Source organism: Varanus komodoensis, unplaced genomic scaffold (assembly GCF_004798865.1).
Source record: "Varanus komodoensis strain SLA01 unplaced genomic scaffold, ASM479886v1 scaffold22, whole genome shotgun sequence".
Lineage (NCBI taxonomy): Eukaryota > Metazoa > Chordata > Lepidosauria > Squamata > Varanidae > Varanus > Varanus komodoensis.
Genome location: NW_025335606.1, coordinates 10,241,411 through 10,263,815, shown reverse-complemented (window position 1 = coordinate 10,263,815; position 22,405 = coordinate 10,241,411). Strand labels below are relative to the sequence as shown.

At 45.8% G+C, this 22,405-nt stretch overlaps 1 protein-coding gene across 1 annotated transcript in view; it reads left to right on the top strand.

The window, feature by feature from the left end:
- The window catches only part of CCDC68 (coiled-coil domain containing 68), a 48,795-nt gene that overhangs the window by 3,541 nt on the left and 22,849 nt on the right, over nucleotides 1-22,405 (top strand). Inside the window, exons 3-5 of the mRNA XM_044431048.1 lie at nucleotides 15,448-15,590; nucleotides 16,971-17,060; nucleotides 21,079-21,216. Of these exons, the coding sequence (XP_044286983.1) occupies nucleotides 15,448-15,590; nucleotides 16,971-17,060; nucleotides 21,079-21,216 (371 nt within the window). The remainder of the gene's footprint in view (nucleotides 1-15,447; nucleotides 15,591-16,970; nucleotides 17,061-21,078; nucleotides 21,217-22,405) is intronic.

The window sequence follows — 22,405 nt, the reverse complement described above, 5'->3', positions numbered from 1 at the left end:
GTGCTTGGGGCGCAGCCCCGACGCCTCATCCGCCCACTGCGGGGAGGGGGGGACACACCTTGCGGGGCAAGGTCCCACACCTCCGCGCTGGGTAGGCTGGCGCCCGGACTGCACTTCGGCGCGGCTGCCCCACCCTGGCGATAATTTTACGTCGGTCTTGCAGCAACAGCCGCTCCCGTTCTCTTTCCCAAGCTGCATTCTCGGACAAGCTCTTGTTTCCTGACTAAGGCTCTCTTTTTTGGAAGGAGGAGCAAGGCTTGCTTACTACGATCACATTTTTATCCCGTTTTTCCCTCGTGCAAGGAACCCGGTGGGGAGGGCCTTCCATGTTCTTCCCCTCCATTTCATCCTCCCAACAACAGCCCTGCGAGGTAGGTTAATCCAAGAGTGCGTGACTGGCCCAGAGTCTCCCAGTGAGTTTCACGGCTGACTGGGGGCTGGATCCCTGGTCTCCTGAGCCCCAGTCCTGCACTGTACACGCAATGCCACACTTTGGGACATTCTGGTTCTCCTCTGGGTTTGACTGGGAAAGGTGCCCAGCGGCACCCTTCTTCGGTTGCAGAGTGCTTCACAAGAAGGGTGCGGAAGCAGTGTGTATCTCAGAAGTCTGTCTATTGATCGAAACAGAGCGAGTCAGAAGGGGTCTCCCAGGCCATCTAGTCTGACCCCTGGCTCTAGCTGGCTCTACGCACGACATGCCCACCATGTGGATGTCCAGCCTATCCTTGAACACCCTCACCGTTGGGGCCTCAACCACCTCTCGTGGAAGCCCATTCCATACGCTCGGGGTCCTAACTTCCTATGCCAAGAAAGTACTTCCTGTCGATTTCAGCCACTCGGTGGCCATTGGCTGAAGCAGGACTATTTGAGGAAGGGGACCATGCACCATGCTTAGCCCTTTTGCTGGGGTGGGGGCAGTTTTCAGGGTGGGGTAGCAGCCTGGATGGGGCAGCTAAAATCAGAAGCAAGACCTTTTAATCCAGAAGCCCATCTGCCTGATTCGAGGGCTTCTGTACTGAATCCAGAGAGAAATGCCCTCCACACCTTATTTGGGAATTTCAATTTCACTTCATAGTATTATTATTTTTCAGTTTGTGCACAAATATTCATATATGTCGGATATGATGTGACACCATCATATACTGAGTCATTTCTTTGGCCCAGCTGGCCTAGGTGCTAATGGGTAGCAGCTCACCTTGAATTTCAGGGTGATGTTTGGTAGCCCTGCCTGGATTTGCCTGGGATCAGACTGGCATGCAGACCAGGTGTGCAGCTGTGGGGCCAGGCCCCATAGCTCAGTGGCAGAACTGGGCTGATATCATTGGGCCAGGATCAGTCGCCATCCTTGCCCAGGTCTGCCCTTTACAGCACACCCTGAGCCTCACTTTACAGATCCTAGCAATAGTTAGCACCATGGGACCTGCCCTCTGGAATTCTCTTCCAGCTGTCATTGCACATCTGTGATCGTGACTTCCCTTGTCGTTTCATGCAGCAATTCCAGAGGCGTGACTCAGCCAGTTACGCTCGGGTTGTTGATTGTGACTGTTTATTACCCTATTTTACCTTTGTAGCATTTAGGATTCTATTCCCCACCTCAATCATGCTGTTAGCAGATCAGGAAAAGAATGGAAAATAAACCTGCTGAGGCTGTTCTGCCCTTATGCAACTCTCTGGACCGCCACTTACGCATGTCAGGACGCAGGTTAGGGGCTAGGTTTACCGTGTGTGCCCAGGTTGCTTAACCCTAATTTAAGCAACAATCCTATGCAAAGTTAGACTAATTTAGGTGTACAACTCCAAACAGGTTCCAGGCCTGAGGCTGCATTTCTTCAAAAACACCCATGATAGCAGGTTCATATTTGGATTTCTTGTAACCTCTCCCCGGGCCTACCTGGGACTAAAGTCCACTGGCTACCATTAGCCCGATAAGAATAGCCTACTCCTGGGACACTCCTGTTGACTAAATCACCACCGGGCTGCCGGGCTGCTCCCATTCAGGCAGAAAGTATGAGTTCCTGATTTTTTCCCCAGTTTTCCTCTCAGTGGCACTGAGTGGCAAGAGTAACATAGAAACAGAGCGAGTCAGAAGGGGTCTCCCGGGCCATCTAGTCTGACCCCATGCTCCAGCCGGCTCCACTCACGACATGCCCACCATGTGCATGTCCAGCCTATCTTAGACCTTAGTAGGAACGGTCTTGTGACTATAGCTTGTTTAACTGTGTGATGAGTTCTTGCACAATTATATAACACAATGCAAGTCTTCTGTGACATCTGCTCCAAAAGGAACTTGGACCCTGGTGCTTCTCAGTAAATGGAGGAGCAGGGAGCAGATAGCAATCATTGGATGCTGAAGTTTCATTTGAATGAGAACAAATAGGTCAGATAGGCCCTCTATTCTGCAGGAAAGGTAACAAAGCATTTCCTATGTCATCTTATGTACTTGAAGTGGTTTTTCAAATTCCAGTTTACAACTGAATAATTTCTAAGAAGGTGTGCAGGTTTTATTTAATTGCAAGGCTATTATCTGTAAATATTTGAGAGATCTGCAACAGAATGTTGCAGTGCAGCAGGCTTCTGCTTAGAGTTTCAGTTTCAGTCCTGGCTTCTTTCAGGATATTCCATTTGATCCCCATTCTGCTCCCTTTCACTGGTCAGACTCGTTCGGGCAGTGTTTGAGGCCCTTCCCTTGTTTTTTCCCCTAAACTGTTTTTGTTTGTGTTTGAGTAAATCTGTAACTTCAGTCTTCTCCTGCAGTTACTTTTTTTCCAGTGCGTGGGTGTTAGAGCTTGGCAACACATGTATCCGCACTCATAGAATGAGTTTCATACCAGTAAATTATAGCAGGATATCCAAGGAAAGATAGTGCCCAGCTGAAAACATTCCTTCTCCCGGTTTGAGGATGATGGGACGTATGGATTGGGATGTCCTTGAGTGAGTGGCATATAATGAGGGCAGTGATGAATCCCCCAAAATGAGGAGATGCCTTAACTAAAAAGAGGACAGAATTAAAAACCAGTTTGTGCAAGATTTGCACCCACTAATTGATATATTTGGGTATTATATTAAGCAGTATAGATGTGTTCATAAATAAATAATAACATATATGTATTGCTGTTCTGTCTACTTAATAATTGGAATGTTTTAATCCATGGTGCCGCTTGTAAATTTTCAATTATGAATGAGCAGATTGATGACCATCGTAAACAGTTGGTGGTGGTGTTGTGTACAAATTTAGAAAGGATTATTATAGTGGGAATAGAAACACAGAACATCTCTCCAAGGAGAAGAAGAGTGAAAAGGCCAGCTGGACCTTGGTTTGGCTGCTGTCTGGACTTGTGTGGGCAACTTCAAGGCCGAGCTGCTCTTTCTTTCTTTCTTTTTTTTTAAAGGTTTTTAAATCTTTACACTGGACTTGGAAGGGGCAGGTTTCAAACAGATGTTGCCTTCAAACCATAGGACCATCCCCTATAAAGGTATGTGGGCCGGGGGGAGAGCAAACATTTAAAGGACATGCAGCCACCCTGGTGATAAACCCCCTTTACAGAATTTTATTTCTGCTATGTTTGCACACGTTCCTTTCCTGCCTTCCAGTTCAGAGCTCAAGCCCACGATTCCAAGTCACCTGCGATTTGGTATGTGCCCGGTTGGATCACTGTAGGGAGACTTTGTGCACCAGGCTTTGAAAGCTAGTTCTGAAGGAGAGAGAGGGGAAAGTCCTCTTTCTGTGCATTTCCAGTATACAAGAGTTTGAGGCAATGTCCACTTTCTCTCTGCTGTGGGAGCACCTTAACTGATTTGATGATGTCTCTCTGTCAGTTCATAGTAACCCCCCCGCCCCGCAAACATCTTTTCAAAAAATCCCTTGACACATAGGATACCTTAAATGTTAAGGAGAACACACTATGTATTGCAAATATAATTAAAATTCAAGTTAGATAAGCCCGTGTTTAGTTCTAAGCATTAATGCTCATTCAAATGATAATGATATTCCAGCTCTGGCCAATGCATAAATATGCTCATGTCAATAAGTCCGAACCAGTTGCTTGAGGATAAGCGTTTCTGAATGTGTAAAAGAGAATCTGAGCTCAGCCCTTCCTTGTTTGCAGTAGTGCCTTGTAAAAGGTGATTAATGTGCACTAAAGTTTTATTGCAAGAGATGTGAGAGTGCAGCTGACATAAACAGTTCCAAGGAGATAAGGGGAAAGACCTTACCAGGCAGGATTAGAAGGTATGTGTCTATCTGGAGAAGAGCCTGGGGTTAGAAGGGGTTTGGTAACTCTGAAGCTGGCTGTGCAGGGTGGGCATCGGTTTGCCTCCTATGAGGTCATCCAAAAAGTTTTCATTCCCAACACTGAGAAGTTTTGCTTCTTTCTCAAGTTTTTAAAACCACATTTTAACAAATCAGTAAGAGAGAAATGAACAGGTGAATACATGAATGTTCATCTCCTACCGTTAACAACACAAAGACGGAGAAATTTCCTGATAGTTAGAGAAGAAGCAAGAATAATGGCAGAATTTACCTTTGATTTACCATCATTTCAGTTGCAAATTTGATTCTTCATATGTTTATTCATTAATTCATATTTTGTTTTCCCATTACAAATAATGTTCTTGCTAGTTCTCTTTTCATACTGTGTGTGATTACGGTGTGTCATTGCTGGGCAGCTTGTGGCCTTCCAGATGTGTTAGCCTGCAACTCCCATCTGCCCCAGCCAGTAGAGCCAGTCATGAAGGATGATAGGAGCTGTAGGCCAAAATCTCTGGAGGGCCACAAGTTCTTCAGTCCAACAGGAGAGGTCTGTTCAGTGTCTCCTTAACCAGCACTTAAGCAAGTGGTCCAATTCCTGAGTGTGTGTGCAAATTTTAGGGTACAATCCTACTCATGTTTGGAGACAAAATAGACCTACACTTTCCAGCATGTCCAGATGGCTTGCACCTTTAGATGATGGACTGTGTGTATTTTTGGCCAATTGGTCCATTTAAGAAATCACACAGGTAACAGGGCAGCTGTCCCCACTCCTGACACCCCACCGAACACCCCTGGTCATGATGCTACATCAGGGCAAGGCAAAGTTCCCACTGGGTATTAAGTCCCAAAGGAAATGCTGCTGGGCTTCTCAAGACACTCGGGCACATGCAGATTTGTTCTCTCAGAGAAGCAACTGGCTGGTGGGGACAGGGAAAAACTCCTGGGGCTTTTGCTGCCACCTCCCTCGTCTGCCCCCTGAGACAGTTGCTCTGCTTTGTCTACTGGCAGGGCTGGCCCAGGAACCTGGCCTGATTTCTACCAGTATAATATAGCAAAACACTTCCTGGGTACTTATATGTGGTTCCCTTTACCTACCGAGTGCTCCCTCTACTATTTTATTGCTGCGAACATTCTCCTGAAAGTATTTCGGACCGATTCCAGGACTTGTACCTTTTAAAAAGAGAAGACTGAGCGAGCCTTGCCTAAGCTTATGCAGATGTTTGCTTATGCAAATCCTGACATTCTTTCCAACCTGTCAGTAGGCACTTGTAAAACAAAGCAGGACATTTTTCCCTTGTAGTTCACGGAAAACAAATAACAGAGATGCTAAATAATTATTTAGTTCAGGATGGAAATGAGTATTTACAAATGTCTTGGTAATAATCTTGGCAAAATTTGTCTAGTGGTTCTGTAATGTGCAAATGTTCAGTTCTGTGATGCTCAAGTTTTTGGATGGAGGGTGCAGTTGTTGTTTGTACAACCATATAGAAAATACGGTCCATTCCCTTAAGGTACAATCCATGTGTATTCAGGATCAGGCCCCATTTACTTCAATGGGACTAACTTCCAGGTTCCCACTGAGGTGTATCCCTTCAGGCTGCAGGCAACTGACCGCCCCTGTATACAAAAGATTGCTGGAATAAAGATTCCTTCTAAGAAATTGTCCACTTCAGCGTAGTAAAAATGCCCCCAAATTTCAGCCTCCTGTCCTTTACATTTTTTTTTCTAGAAACAAAACCATGCCTGCAGGGCCATCTTAACGCATGGGCCTGGTGGGCACTTGCCCGTGGGCCCCATGCTAATCTGTGTATGTGAACCCTTGGAAAATTGGAAAACTTCCAAAATTAACAGTAGTTGTAGTTGTTGTGGGGGCCCCAGGACACTGCTTTGCCCGGGGCCCATAACGCTGTTAAGATGGCCCTGCATGCCTGGGATGTCCCCAAATGTCCCCAAATTTGCAGAGGATCTGTTGGGTGCTTTTGTGACCCCAAATGCATATTAGTCTCTTGTGAAAGCCAAGAGATGCAGGAAAAATCTCCAGCAAAGAGCCCCTAAAATCCATTGAAGGAATACGTGTTACACTGATTAGATAGCCAGATTACTATTATGCCCGTTCAAAGGTCAATAGGCCAAGCACTGCTGTGCAGATTGTATTGTTATAGATGGCTGCAGGAAAAGTGATTTTGTTAATCCCCTGTAGTAGCAGAAATCTGAAATCCACATGCTGGTTCAGACCTCCTGAGGGAAACATTCAGTCAAACAAGGGCCTTTCACTGGCAGCATTTGCCTTCCCTGAAATGCTTTTCCCCGGGGTAACAAAATCATGCCAAATACAAGCAGTGCTAGGTTTGAAACTCATACTGGATGAGGCTTAGGTCACAAAATAGATCTTCAAAGGGTCTGTGTGCTTTGTTCTCCTCACTTTCACCTTTCTAGTGCTTACTTTCTCTGTCCTCTTTAACCCGTTACTGATCCATAGGGGGGCCTGTCCTTTGATCCCGTGAATTGTAGGTCAAACACTGGCCCCTCCAGGTGTTGTGGTTGTGTGCTGTCAAGTCATGGTTATGGGGACCCTATCAATGGATGTTCTGCACAATGTCCTGCCCTTGACAGCCATGCTCAGCGCTTGCAAATTCAAGGCTGTTGCTTCCTTTATGGAACTAATTGATGTCATATTTGGTTTTCCTCCTCCTGTTGTTGCTGCTGCTGTGCTTCCTCTTCCCTCCCCCTCCAGCTTTCCCTGAGCGCTTCCTCTGCTAAATCTTGCCTGCCCTTGATTTGGCCAAAGTACAACCGCTTCAGTTGCATCGTTTTTGTTTCCAGGGAAAGCTCTGGCTTGATTTGATCCAAGAGCCACTCATTTCACTTTCTGTTGGTCTAGGGTTGGTTCGTGGTGCTGGAGGAGAGCAAGGCACCATGTTTTGAATGCATCCGTTTTCTTCCTGCCAGCTTTCTTCATTGTCCAGCTTTCACACCCATATGCAAAGGCAGGGCAGGGGTGAAAAACCAAACCAAACCAAACCCTGCTTCAGATCTGGAATGTGGCTGCTGGCCACCATTTACAATACTGGGCTAGATGGACCCTTGGTCCGACTTGGAACATGGCGGCTTGCCGTGTGCCTGTACTTCCATTTTGCCCTTACTAGCTGCATCTTAGCGCTGAGCCATTCAGATATCTTCCACTGAGGGGAATCCTATTTTTTCATTGAAGGGCTCTGCAGTCTGAATGTTCAAGCGTTTCTAAGCAGTGCTGGATTCCACTTGGCAGAATGGAAGTTAAAGAGGAGCAGAATCCACTTCCTTCCCTCTGTTTTTCTCCTTTTTGTTCTTTCTTCTTGTAATATGTCTTTCAGTATTCCTTAACTTGGTGCCCTCCAAATGGGCTGAATTACATCTTTGAGGACCCTGCCCTCCAGCTAGCTGTGCTGTTCAGTGGATGCTGGGAGTTGTAATTCACCTAGAGAGCACTCCAGATTACTCCAGATTTAGACCACCCCAGTCTAAATCTTTCCATGCTGGGGGCATGAGGTGGGACTGCCCCCTACCCTTCAGCTCAGGCTTTGCCCTGGCATCTCCTTTCTCCTTTCTGACATCAGAGGGATGGCTGCAGGAGAATTTTCCAGACCAGGTGCTCTAAGCTTGGATCTCCTTCTCAAAGGTTGGAGCTCTGTCTCCAACCCCAGAAAGGGAGAATTAATTTCTCTATGCTATCCTGTTTCCAGTAGAGACCAGCCAACTGTTCATGGAAAGCTCGGATGACAGGCCTTCCTCACGACAAGTTCCCATCAATTAATGAACGATGCGTACCAGCCAGACCTATGCTGGATCAGACCAAGGGCCCTGCTAGTCCAGCATTCTGTTCATGCACTGTCCCACCAGCTGCCCACAGAACCCCACAAGCAGGATGAGTGCCACAGCACCTTCTGCCCCAGTTCCCCAGCAACTGGTGTACCCAAACACTGCCTCTGATCCTTGGAGGCAGCACAGAACCACCAAAAGCTTCTCCTCCGTGAATTTGTCCAGTCCCTTCACAGGCGTGCAGACTGTTGGCCTTCACCGCTTCTTGTGGGATTGAATGCCATAGCTCAGGTATTCTGCCTCGGAAAACAGAGGGCAAGAGATTACCATGAGCTTCTTTATCCTTGTGACAAGCCATTTAAGCCGGCGGGTGTGGGCACTGCGGAGGACTTTCCATTCTGGAAGTCACTGCAGAGTCCCCAGGAATGTTGTGTGCTGCCGCTCGAGTGAATGTTCCCCAGACAAACAAGACTGGTCCCTTCCAGTCTAGAAGTGAGGCGATGACACTGTCTGCAACCGTGGCCTTCTGGTGCCTCTCTAGAGGGAACACCAAATCATGGATTAAGAGGGATAAATGCAGGGCTTATCCTCGTGCTAAGAACTGAACTCTGGGAAGGATCAACTTGGAGGTTGCAGCTGAGAGTTTCTGGGATTAGTGCTTGAAGTAGCAGCTCTCTCTGATTTTAACTTCTTCTTTTCCACCTTAGCCCTTTTGTGTCACTGATTTTGTTACCCTTTCAAAGGAAATGGCCACCTTCGTGTTCGGTACATCTGTAGGAGGAGGAGCGCTATCGTTTTGGGTACAGTCCGTTCCCAGGGGCCAGGAACACCAAAGTGGCTCAGGGATCACAGCATGCCAGCACCCTCACTATTGAAGCCTGGAGTGGCCATGTGGCCTCTTTTACTGAGGAATGCTTTCTATTGGAAGGACTGCTAAGGTCTCTCCTCTGTTTTGAAGGAGTCCTTTTAGGTGTAGAGCTGCCCAGGCCAAGTTCGGTTTAATAAGAATCCTCAGAAGGGACAACTGGGCCTTGCAATTAAGCCATCCGCAGCACCAGCGCAGCAGATAATGCAAGGCACAGGGGTGGCCTGGTCATGTGGGGAGAGGCACAAAGTCAAAGGCAGAAGAAAAGGGAGACCAAAGCTGAGATGGATCGTCTCCAGAAAGGAATTCACAGCCTGGACATAAAGGAAGTCACCACCAGCGCCACCCAGAGAGCTTTGGCTGTTGGGTGGTATAGAAATTAAATAAATGACAAATTTAGAAGAGCTGAGCAGAGCTGCATGGATGGGACCATTTGAAGGGCTTCCATTCATAGGGTTGCAGTAAGTCGGAGATGAATAGATTAAATAATAATAGTTCATTCTAAAGTTGCACCTGCATGTATACATTAGCCTATGGAAATGTTCAGGAATTCAGTGTCTTGTCTTGTTTGCGGATGCACATCCTCTGTTTTGGCAAGTCCACTCCGGCCTCTGCACTCAGAAGGATCGCACAGTGTGTCCCTCTCAAAGACATCTCTGTCTAACACTGGGCTGGTGGAGCACGGCGATTAATTAACTGCTTCATGAACCAGGAAGCCCCGGAGTGACTCATATGATGCAGGGACTGTGGCATCCTTCCTTCAGCTGGGAAGGCTGGGTTTGCGAATCTGAGCAGGACTACTGCTAGGGTGGATTTGATTGCAATAAAATCGATTTAAATCACTCTTTAAAGCATGTGTCAGTAAAATTAGATTTCAATCATGGATTTGCGTGCCTGTCTTACCAGTAAGTAGTGGAACTTCATTAAAATATGCCCAAACTGGGTCTCTTTTATGGCCTGGTGCCATTATAGGTTTTCCTCTCCTCAGGAAAAAAATAACAAGATAAACCTCAGGCTATACACAAAAGGATCCAATGACTTGTGGAGTGTTCTGCACAAATAGTTTCACATTTGTTTTTACAGCTTGCCCCTCCCTCTTCACACTTAGCTTCTTGTGCAGATCTATTCTGCTTCCAACAAGCTTCTTCTATTCACTGAATTTTTTGAAACTTAGCACTTAAGCGGTAAGGGGTTGGTTCTGTGTACATAGATTTGCAAAGGAACAATGCTTTAAGGTCTTTTTTTCAGTACTTTATGTTTATTTTATAACATTTTTGTTGTGAAGATGTATGTGATCTCTGCAGACACAAATACACAGTCTGAGAACTGTAAAACCAAGCATGTGTGATCATATCTTCTAGGCAGAAAAATTGCTCAGTAATCTTACAGGAAGAGCAGGATGTTGTGAATTCATTTACCACCAAATTTAAACATTGCCTGAATATACAGCCTCATGCTACATAATTAAAAACTCATCCTTATTTCATAATGAATAACCTTTGGACTATAATGAATCTTAAATAAGGAACCATCTTTCGAAAGAGTTTTCCTTAAAAAGCGTTTCATTTTTAAACATCCAATTTAAATTTTAAAAATATGGTTTCAACAAAAAATTCTGATTTTAAAGTTGAATTTTTAAAATCATTGGTTTTTATCCACCCCGATAGGCGCAAATTGAGAAATGGTTATTGTAATGCAGATAGAAATACATCACAGCTCTCTCTGTCACTGGGTGAGCTGTGTGTGGAAACACAGGTGCCTATTGTTTAAGGACCACGGTTCTTAGGCTGCATTGTTCTGAAGGTGAGCTTGGGGTGGAGGGCCCTACGGGGGCTGTAGGAGCATGTCTGCCAGTGACTGGGCACTCGGGAGGATGGTGATGCACTCAAGTCCTACCTGGGGGTTACCACAGGCCGCTTGTTGGCCACTCGGTGAGCAGCACGTTAGATGGGACAGAAGCTCGTCTGATCGAGCATTGCTCTTCTTATGTTCTTACATCGTTTCCTCCTAAAATCTGACCCTCCCTTTAATAGATGAAGGAAGGAAGGAAGGTACAAAACAGCAACGGAAGCCTAAGTTTGAATGGTATTATGACGTTGCACTTGTATCCCAAAGTGAGCAACTGGCCCATGACTAGCTTCCCACTCCCCAGTCCAGTACTCTACCCACCACACCACACCACACTGACTCTCGCTGAATGGGGGTGTAATGGAGGAATGGAGAAGGGAACTGAACCGCACAGCAGAGCCCTTACTTCACGTCAGAAGGTCCCAGATTCAATTCTTGGCCTAGCTGCTTAAAAATATCTGCACGTACCTGGTATGCTGTGCTGGAGGCAAGGGAAATATGGTCACTTGGGAAGAGCAGTGCTGGGTTCAGTGGAGAAAGGCTGAGGCCTGTGGCATTTCTGCAGGGGAAGAAGGGTGTGATATAGGGATGAGCAGGTGTATGAAACAGGGAGGCCAGTCAGGGTGTCCTGGGGTCTTGGCTCTATCATCTTTTTCTCATTTTTCTCCCTTTGAATTCTTTTCATCCCACAGTCACCTCTGCACCAAAACTGGGAATCATTTTGCTCTCAGGATAACTGCGATCAAGTACACTCCCAAACAGCCTTCCCAGAAAGGACAGTGTCTCTTTCAACATGAACGATGGACATCCAAGTATGTTGTGGTGCTTTCTTTGTGGGATATGGGAATTCATTGGACACCCAGCAAAGGGGGGATTTTTTCTTTTCTTTTTTTTAGGGAAGTGGAAAGTATGATCTTCCAGGTGCTGTTGGACTGCAGCTCCCATCAGCCTTGGTCAGTGGTGAAGGATCATGAAACTAGCAGCCCAACACCATCTGGAGAACCTTGTGCCCTCCACCTGTTTGGGGGGATTCATAAGTTTGTGCTGGTTTATGATGAAGCTTCACCATGACTGGATTGAGAATATAAGAAGGGCTCTGTTGGGCAGACCGAGACCCATTCACACGGGCTAATTGGGCTAATCAGCTGCTCTGGGGAAGCCCACAAGTAAGACGTGAATGCAGCAGCACCCTTATGCCCATGATCCCCAGCAACTAGTAGGCAGAGAAACAGGGGTTCTGATACAGGAGGTTGCTTATAGCCATCAGGACCAGACGTCATGAATAGTCTTCACTTCCATTAATTAGTTTAATCCTCCAAGTTGGTGGCCATTGCAACATCTTGCAGTAGCAAGTTTAACTATGCATGGTAGAGTTTCAGAGGTTTATCATTATCATTCTGAGGATTTTCTGGTGCCATCGCCCTGCCTCATTCATGGAGTTTTACAGGGTTGACCTGGGACAGATTGGTGCTGCTGAGACAAAACATCTGGAAGTCACCAGGTCGAGGAAAGCTGCTATAGATAGTCAAGAGATGCACAACCAACCCTTGTGACCTCTCCTCCCATCCTTTCCCATTACATTAACTGCAAAATTATAAGGGGCAAGCAGGCAATGTTGAGGATTTAATGTTAGAGGGCTTCAGAGATAACCTGAGTCTGCAGGCAAGAAATTATTTCATCAAACACTGGATGTCACCATTGTACCATACAAACATCTCTGAGATTGAAAGTTGGGGTGGGTGGGGGGAATCTTCCACTCAGTTCAAGCCAGTGAGAAAGGGTGCTTTCTGCTTCCCTTCCTTGCAGCCAAGGAAATCTTGCCCCTCCTTTCTGCAGATGTAACTCCCAACTAATAGTGTTGCTCTTAGATGGGCAGGCTTCGCTCCACAGGGGCTGCCATGGGTCAGGTTGGACGCTACTTCTGCCATCTTTAGATTGCACAGCCAAGAGCAGCATCAAGTGCTCCTTAGTTTTCACAGTCGTTTTGGAATTAGTTCAGGACATTCAAGCAAGTGACTGGAAAAGACCAGCCCCTTGAGCAGTTGCATTGCTTTGGCAGCTGCTCCCCCCCGCCCCCCCAGCTTTCTTTTCCTCTCAAGAAGAGAAAGGGCAAGAGATAAATCCAATGCAATATTAATCCAAATGCTATTGCTCACTGCTATCCGTACTGTCACAGCCTCTGGTGCACCATTGTGCAATCAAACTACCATGCAATTTGTATGGAATCATTTTTGTAATTTGTGTACAGAGAGGATTTGCTTTGTGTTGTTTTCCCCATGTTTGACCGCCTCTGTGGAGTGGTTTTGGTTCGGTTTGGTTTGGTTTGGTTTTTTTGCTTTTTTGTGTTGGCTTCTTTGGTGCTGGGGTATGCGGCTGGTCTGTGGTCCAACTGCCTAGTCATCTGGAAAGTTCCCGAGAGGCCCTAAGGCCAGCCGGCGCAGTATTGTGGTTCCAGTGTTGGATTGGGACTTGAGAGAGTGAGGTTCTAGATAACAGCCATGGATCTCACTGGGCAAATTTGGGCCAATCACTGACTTTTGGTCTAGCCTGCATCACAGGTTGTTGGAGAGGAGGAAAATCATGAAAACCTCCATGGACTCCTTCGAGGGGGGGAAAGGCAGGATATAAATGTAATAATAAATAAGGAAGGGATTCATATCTTAGGTATGCAATGGGCTGAAGCCATTTAAGTTTATTTATTTGTTTGTTTATTAAAAGCGTTTATAGACTGTCCCCTACAAGTGTCTCAGGACAGCTCACAAGAAGAGGAGGAGGAAGAAGAAAACCCCGAAAATATAGAACATAACAAGGCACTGCATCCAACCTCAAGTAATAAAACCCAGAATAAAACCAATTGAACATTAAAATGATGGGAAAATGAAAAGGGTTTTGTCTGACGCTGAAAAGAATAAAGCAACAGCACCAGGCAAACCTCTCTGGGGAGCAAATTGCAGAGCCCAGGTGTCACCACCAAAAAGGTCCTACTCTGGGTAACTACCCTCCTAATCCCCTTCAAGGAGGGCTCCCGGAGGAGGACCTCTGCCTCAGATCTCCAGGGGCAGGCTTGCACATAGGGCACAATCATAGAATAGTAGAGTGGAAGGGGCCATGAAGGCCATCGAGTCCAACCCCCTGCTGTTGCTGGAAAGGAGCTCCTTTAGGTATCCAGGACCCAAGCCATCTAGGGCTTTATAGGTCATTACCAGCACCTTAAATTGGGCCCAGACTTCCATTGGCAGCCAGTGTAAATGGTATAGGAGTGGCGTTATATGAGAGTACCTGCCAGTCCCCATTAACATCCTGGCAGCTCTATTCTGAACCAATGGAAGTATCCAGCCTGTCTTCAAGGGCAACCCTATGTAGAGCACATTGCAGTAGTCCAACTGGGAAGTTTATATAGGACAGAACTATCAGAGGTTGAAGAGTCTTCAGGAAATCCGCATTGTGCTGGTGACTCAGCTTTGCCATGGTTCGCTATGCAGCAACCCGGACGTCCTGGCTGTGAGGGACATATGATCATCAAGGTGTGTCCTTCAAGCCCACTGGTCAAGCCAGGCATCCTCAGACTTCTTCAATAAGGGGCCAGTTCACTGTCCCTCAGACTGTTGTGGGGGTGGACTATAGTTTGAAAAAAAGAAAGAAAGAAAGAACAAATTCCTATGCACACAGCAAATTTAAAAATTAATAAAAATGAAAATTAATTTAAAAATTAATTTAAAATAATTTAAACATTAATTTAAAATAATTTAAAATTAATTAAAATTAAAATAATTTAAAAATAATGAAAATGAAAATTAAAATGAATTAAAATGAATTAACATTTTAAAAATAATTAAAAATTAATTAACATTTAACATTTTAATTAAAAATGAAAAAATGTTTGTTCCACTCACTTGGGCTGCAGCAGAATCCCAAGATGATGCTGCCCCACCTGCTGAAAGGGAGAGCACGACACGAGGGGGAGCCATGAGGGCGCACTCACCTTGGCCGAGGCCTTTCCGGCTCCTCTCCGCCACCCTGCTTCCAAGCCGGAGAAAGGTCCCCTTGGAGGTGCTTGCCTGGCTCTGGGAGGGGGAGCAGGAGCGGGAGGCCAGAGAGGCAGGCACGGGCGGCTTCCCTGGCTGGGAGAGGGCCACGAGGAGGTAAGGGCTGCTTTCCGCGGGCCAAGGCGCGGGGAGGTGAGGGACGGGGCTGTGGCCAGCCGAGTAGGGTGCCTCCCGCCTCTCCCCGCCACATTCGCCCCTGGGCTTGGTGAGGCGGCCGACATGGCTCACATAATTAAAAATAGATTTAAAAAGTTATATTTTTCTTACCTTAAATCCTTTTTTAGTTCTTCATCTTACTCTCTCTTCCAGTTGCCTCTCTTTTGTTTCTCACTCCTTATTCCTGCTCTGCATATGCATGCAATTGGGGTGGGGGGTGGGGAGGAGGATCCAGCACATGCGCAATTGAGCTCTTACAATTTGATGAATGTGCCGGCTCTCAGCGCAGTTTCGAAGAGTGCCTGCTCAGAGCTTTCGGACTCGCTTGGAGATCGTTTTCTCTGAGCAAGTCCAAAAGCTCTGAGGCAGGCCAGATAAATGAGCATGGTGGGCCGGATCCAGCCCACGGGCTGTAGTTTGAGGACCCATGGGTTAAGCCTTTGCCATGTGTGACTTTAATCAACATTTGTGGTCTTTGGGTGCAGGTCATCCCACAACCCGGATCCTGACCACAACCCTAGTGGTAACACAGCACATCTTGGCAGAGAAAAGAGGGAAAGAGGGGGATTTTCTCCTTTATGGGGCTACTGCGACTGAGATTACTGAAGAAACTGAATACATAAACAAGGTATGGCATTTTTCCATGACAATGTGAAGGGGCTTTATATGGCGGTGGACCACCAAGCCTTCTAGCCTAGTGTGGGCTGCGCTGACCAGCAAAAGGTCTTTTCCAAGCAAGATTCTGGGATCCTTTTAACTGGAAAAACTCAGCATGCAGTCTGCTCAACGTGTGCGCCCTATAATTGTAATCCACTTAGAGGGCCCTTGGGCAGAATATAAGAAATATAAGCAGAATATAATAAATAAATAAATAAATAAATGAATGAATGAATGAATGAATGTGTATGAATGTCAGAAGTGCCCTTCTGAATCAGACCAGCAACCCAGGCAGTCCACATTCGGTTCACACAACCACCTTGCACAGGATCCCACAAGAAGGATGTTGAGTGCACCAGCACCCTCCTACCCATCTTCCCCAGGAAAGGAGTGTGCAGGCATATTGCCTCTGATACTGGTACTGACAAATAGCTCGGATCAGTAGACACGGATAACCTTCTCCTCCATGAATGACCAACGTCCTTTTGAAGGCATCCGAATTGGTGGTCATCCTTGCCTTTCATTAAAGTGAACGCCATGGTTTGATTCTGTAATGTGTGAAGAAATCCTTCCTTTTATCTGACCTGCATCTCCCACTGCTCAGCTTCATGGGATGACCCCGACTTCTCTGATCATGGAAGAGGTAGAAAAACTGAGCTATGGTAGATTTAGATACAGATGGATGGATGTATCTGGATGGAGGGATGGATGAATGAATGAATGAACGAACGAACGAACATTTAGACTGATGTATGCATGTAGAATGCAACTTCATGGATTATTTTTCTTAAGTGTATCTCAGCATGGTTATTTTTTACCAAATCACAATGAAAATTTTCATATGTGTCCAGATGTTTGTAGCATGTGTATCCTACTTGCATACTTGGTAGAGAACTGACGGATTGCAGGGTTCTTGGTTGAGCAAACACAATGATAAATGCTGCATTTTCATTTTGTTGTATCATCTGTAGACTGTCTAATATATCACAGGGTCCTCCATAGCTGAAGCAGATATATTTAAAGAGAAACGTCAAAATGTTGACTCTGCCATGCATCTGACTTTTCTGGATAATGTTTGTGACTCATGCACCAAACATGATCGCTGTTTATAATTTACGGATTAGTTATTTATTAAAGCTCAGACTGCCAGAATTTTAATTCAGAATACTTTGGAATGATCTAAAACTAAAAACAGTTGACAGAAACTGAAATTTCCAAAAGTGTTCTGGGCAGGTTTAATATAACACATGGTCTTCAGTGAAACATTAATCCGAATTGTTTTGTTTTATTTGGCTTTGGTTTCCAAGCAAAGATTGCCAGGGATCTGATGACTTTTCCTTTCTTCCTGCAGATTAGATCCACCCTAGCAAAAGTTCAGCCTTTGCTGTGCAAAAGTGACTCAGATCATGGGGCTACACGTTGCGCACTGCTGGATTCAGAGGTAGGGAAGGATTTTGGTGCATGTAAAAGATTCATTACAATGGCCAAACTGCGTGTTAGTCTGAGACCACCTGTCACACACCAGCTGTGTTGGACTGCAACTCCCATCATTCCCAGCCAGCTTGAACGGCTGCTGTGAGACAACCGACAGCAAACTCATGGTCTCACCTGAGCCTTTCTAAAGCAGAGCTACGAGCGGAAGCTGTGTGCAGCCGTGGGCCATAAGTCCAGCACTGCCTTGAATTGTGCGTCTTTTCTTCCTGAGCCAGGGAAGCAGCAGGGCTGCTCTTGGGTGACACTTCTCGCTCGCCGGAGGGTTGCAGGCCTCCCTGCCCTCACAGAGGGTGAGAGTTCCTAAGGAGCATTCTGGCTTTTAGCTGTCCGATGCCGCCAATTTGCAAACCTAGGCAGAAAGCGTTTGGTGCCTGATGCCGTGTTCCAAGCGCTAATTAATCTTGTAGGCAGAGAATATTGGCTTGGGGAATCGAAAGCTGTTATTTATCAGGGCTGTGGCACAAATACTTTCAAATACAAAACCCTGGGGAGCTGAGTGCACAAAACGGGGGGGGGGGGGGTATTGTCATGGGCTGAGGGAGGAAAAATAAGGTTTTGGCGTCGACTCTTAAACATTCCTGGGTCTCAGTCCTGTGCTGGGTGAAGACTGGGCCAGAGCTTTAGGTTTACAGAATTCATCTGTGTAGTTATTGTCGGCTGGCAGCTGCTTGTAAAAGATGCTGCCATGTTAGGACCTAAGGACTGTGCCATATTTACTAGGTCAGGCTGTTTGGCTTTCTCATCCAGGTCTTGAGATCCCTTTTTACCCCTTCCGGGTGTGGCTTGCCAGTGGTGGGCAATGCTAGAGTCCATGAACATGTCTTTCTGTCTCACTCCTATACTACTGTTCACCTGTTCACACACAAATGGGTCCATTTGTATATGCATCAAATGATCCAGGGATCCCCAACCCTTTTGGATCTATGGGCACATTTGGGCATTTGAGAAACTGTTGTGGGCACTGCCACAAAATGGCGCCCATGGAGGATGTGGCTAGTCATGTGATGGCTTCCTTGGAGGCCTGGCTAGTCAAAAGAAGTGTGTGCATGGCAGACAGGGATGTTAGCAAGGATGGGAGGAGAAGGGAATAGAAGGTAAAGAGGTGGGTGAGAGAAGCAACAGAATAAAGGGAGGAATGGGAGAGAAAGAGCGAGCCAAGAGGCTAGGAAGGGAGAGAAAGGAGAAGGCTTGGGATGGGGAAGGGAGAGAAATCGTGAGGAATGGGGTTGGAAGAGAGAAGAGCAAGGCTAGAGGCCAGAGTGGAGGGATAATTGAGAGAGCAAAGGGGAAAGATCTGTGGGATGCAAGAAGATGGGGTGCATCCAGGAAACAATTCTTGCCTTCTCTTTCTGCCTATCAAAGAGCTCGTCGGTGGCAAGTTCAGGGGCAAGAAGGAGAAATTGGTGCCCTACATTTTCAAGGTTATTTTTCAATGGAAATATATTTTGAAGGACAGGAGTAGAGAATCTTTTGGGTGCTGTTGGATGCCCCCATGGGCACAATGGTGTCTAGAAGTGCGGTGTTGGGGACTCCTGGATTAATCCATCATCTGCTAATTTCTCCTCTCCCTCTGCCAGCATTCCAGCCCAGCAGACAACAATGCCCTGATGCAGTCACTGCTCACTGGACTGCCATCAACTTTGGGGGAGGACTTAGGGGAAAACAAACCCCTCTCAAAGCTCCAGTTCTTAGAAAATAGCCTCCAAAATTCACGAATAAAGAACTACTGGGGGAACCTTCCTCTTACCTGAGCCAATCAACGTCGCTCAGAGAAAAAGAAGGGGTGTGGGCATATCTGGCCGAGAGAGCAGCCCAGCTCACACACTCGTGTGGTGGCTAACCCTGGGGCTTGTTGAGTGCCTGCATTTCTGATCTCTTCTTGACTACTTGCTGTGACATCTGCATCTGAGCAGCTGGCTTGTTTGAAGGGGCAGCGACCCTCCAATAACCTCTGGGCTGTTGGTAGGTTATTTGAGGGCATCTCCTCTGTCTCCAGACAAGCCCTGCTGCCCAGGTTTGGCTGATGCAGCAAGCTGTGCCAGCCAGGGCAATCTGGCCAGGATGCAGTGGGCACATGCGATGGGTAAAATAAGCCATCATGGCTTACCCCCTTCGCTGCAGTCAAGGGAAGCGGGGACAAGAATCACCAGACATTCATTTATTTACTTATTTATTGCAAGGACTGAATAACAAAGGTTGTTTCCTGGATATTGGATCATTGATTTTTCTGTTTTATGGTATTGGGAGGCATTGGAGAATGGGAAGAATTTTAATTACCAAATAAACTAAAACTCTGGACTGGATCTTTGTGGATGAAAACTCAACTGGTTTAAAAGGGGGTCTTTCCATCTTGGGTGCTTTCCATGCTGGCTTCAGGGAGGAATTTGGGGTGGGGAAGGAGGTCTTTTCATCCCTTACCAGCAGGAAGGTCAAATGAGGGAGGGACAGGGATCCTAGAGAAAATTCTGGCATAGCCAGGGAAGGGGATGTCACCAAAGGGGGGAGGACTGAGGAGGAGAAGTCACCCAACAAGGAGCTGTGGGCTGATCTGGTCATCATTGTTGTCTTCACCATCAATTTCATTTCTATACCACCCATAGCTGTCTCTTGGTCTAGACTGTTGTTGGATTATTTGAGGATTGTTTCCTCCTTCACAAGCCCATGTTCAGATACCAGACAAGCTTCACCCAGACAGGTGATCAGGGAAATAGTAATTGTGCAAACTTGTCCATCAACTGAGTTCAGACAGTATAAAACCCGCACTCAAGGGGTGAGTTTGGGTTGTGGCTGAACTATGGGTGTGGCTGAATTGTGGGTTATGGTGTTGTCCAGACCCAGCAGTGCTAACAAGCCATGGTTTGCTAACCATGGTATAGTGTTAGGCTGTAAGGTGTGGATTGTTCACCATGGTATATTCACTTGGCTGAGTTCAGAAATCACGATAACAACCCACAGTTAAACAAGGGCCACAGACAGAAGACCTTGCTTCATTTTTCTTTTAAAAGACCATATTGATTAGAGTTGCTGAGAAATTCTTCCAGTCTGATTTTACTCCCAGGATTCTGAGGTTCTGGAAAAACTTGTTTTGTTCCAGGACTTATATTGATGCACCAGGAATCTGTCATTAATGCATGTTTTATTTTTTGTCTACTTTTTAGAATAAGTATAGAAACAAACAGAACATTACATATGTTATGTTACAAATAAAACCTACACACCACTAACAATCCCCATACAAACTAATCCAAATTTTCCAACTTATAGCAGGCTGCCCACTAACTTCTCAAGTTTTATACCAACTTTATAAAAGTCCTAAATTCAATAATATCCAAATCAAATTGCTGCTTCACGTAAATGATAAATGTTATTCAGCGGTTTTCAAATGTTTGATCTTTCCATCTACCCTCCCACAGATGAATAAATTCTGTTAACTTTACCATTGAAGCAATGCATCATAGCCTATCAATCCATTCTTCTATAGGAAGAGTAATAAGTAGTCTCTATTTAGCAGCAGTAAAACAATTCCCTACCAGTTCCACATAGGCAGTTTAAAGAATTTCTTTAAAACAGCCCCGTTTTAAATGTTGTATGTTGTTCAGAGTGCTGCCATCATGCTGCAGGTCTCACCACACTTTCCCCCCCTTGACACGTTACTAATGCACTCCAAGCATATATGCGCAGTGATAAAATTACAGCATAGAAGTAATTGCGATGCAATTGTGTAATCACATCAAGATTACGTTTTCGTGTGCGCTGATTTAACCAATCTGCATAAGTGCTTGTGCACATCTGCAACTTGTAAGAGTAAAAAGGCATGAACAGGGAAGCACAGCGAATGGTACACATTCTAATTCTCAACATCGATTTACCAGGGGATAGTGGAGTGAGTCAGGGGGGAAGAACAGGCCCTTAGAGCAGTAACAGAATGGGTCCATCAGCTGATCTTTAATCTGATTTTATGTTAGCCACATTTCCAAGGACCTGGATTGGCACCCAACGAAGAGGCCCTGTTCTCCAACCACAAGGAAACCGTGGAAGAACTGAAAAAGGCAGAAGAAGAGCTATCACGGGTGAACAAAGAAAATGAAAGGTTGAAGATCAAGGTTTGTCCATATTTCTGCAATGCAAAAAAAAAGCATTTCTGGATCTTTAGCTCCATGAATACCCATTTGTAGTTCAGATACATTCAATGAAAAAAAATATCTTACCCTTTCGTAGGTTTTGAAATTGGCCTAGAACACACACACAGCTGGAGCTAAAAGCGCTTGGACTTTTCCATGGCAGCTGGGAAAGTCTCACAGTTTGGTGATCTCTCTCTCTCTTCCTCTCTCCTTCTCTCCTCCTCACTTTGGTAAACTCCACTCTTGCCAATCAGCTCTCTTGGGTTGTGTTGTCTGGTAGGGAGAGGCCATAGAACAGGCTGTTGGGTCTTTATTGTGTCTTATAGATCCAGGGTGGTGCTGTGGTTAAGAATGCAAGACTCGGACTCTGAGTTCTAATCCTTGCTCAGCCATGGAGCTCACTGGGTGACTTTGGGCCAGACAGCCACTCTCAGCCCAAACTACCTCACAGGGTTGTTGTTGTGAGGATAAGATTGAGAGGAGGTGGACAACTTGCCTTGAGTTTCTTGGAAGGAAGAAAGGTGGGGTATAAATATAATAAATATACATATAAAACATATACATACATAATGCACACACATATGCACCCATGTATATTCCAGCAAGTATGGGAAACAATGGCTCACAAACTGGAAATATGCAACATACCTTCTTGCCCTGAGAGTGGAGTTGCAAAGGAGCACAGTGACCATGGGACCATTAAGCAAAGTGATGCTCAAAGTGTTACAATGAAGAATGTTACCTGTATGAAGTGAAAAATTACAGATGTTCAATACAACTCCAGTAATCCCTGCTCAGCATAGCTATTGGCCCTATGAACACTAATAGCTATTGGCTATAGCTATTAGTGTTCTAGTTTATCTAGGTCACCCTGGGTCTTAGTTTGGCCTTCCAGAGTGTTAGCTATTCTGCCCAGGGTGTTAGCTATTTGTGTAGAGTCGTCATCTGCAAATTAATCACCTTTCCCTGAACTTCCTCATCTAGATCATTAATAAGGATGTTGATGAGCCCTGGTCCCAGGACTGAGCCTGTGGCACCTCACAATGGCTAGAAAGAATTCCATACGTGCCTCATTGGCTTCGCTTTTGCCAGAGAAAAGAGGGTGATTTGCAGTGGAGGGAAAGAGCTCAAACGAGATATACCAGCTTTGGACAGAAGGTGGATCTCCAGA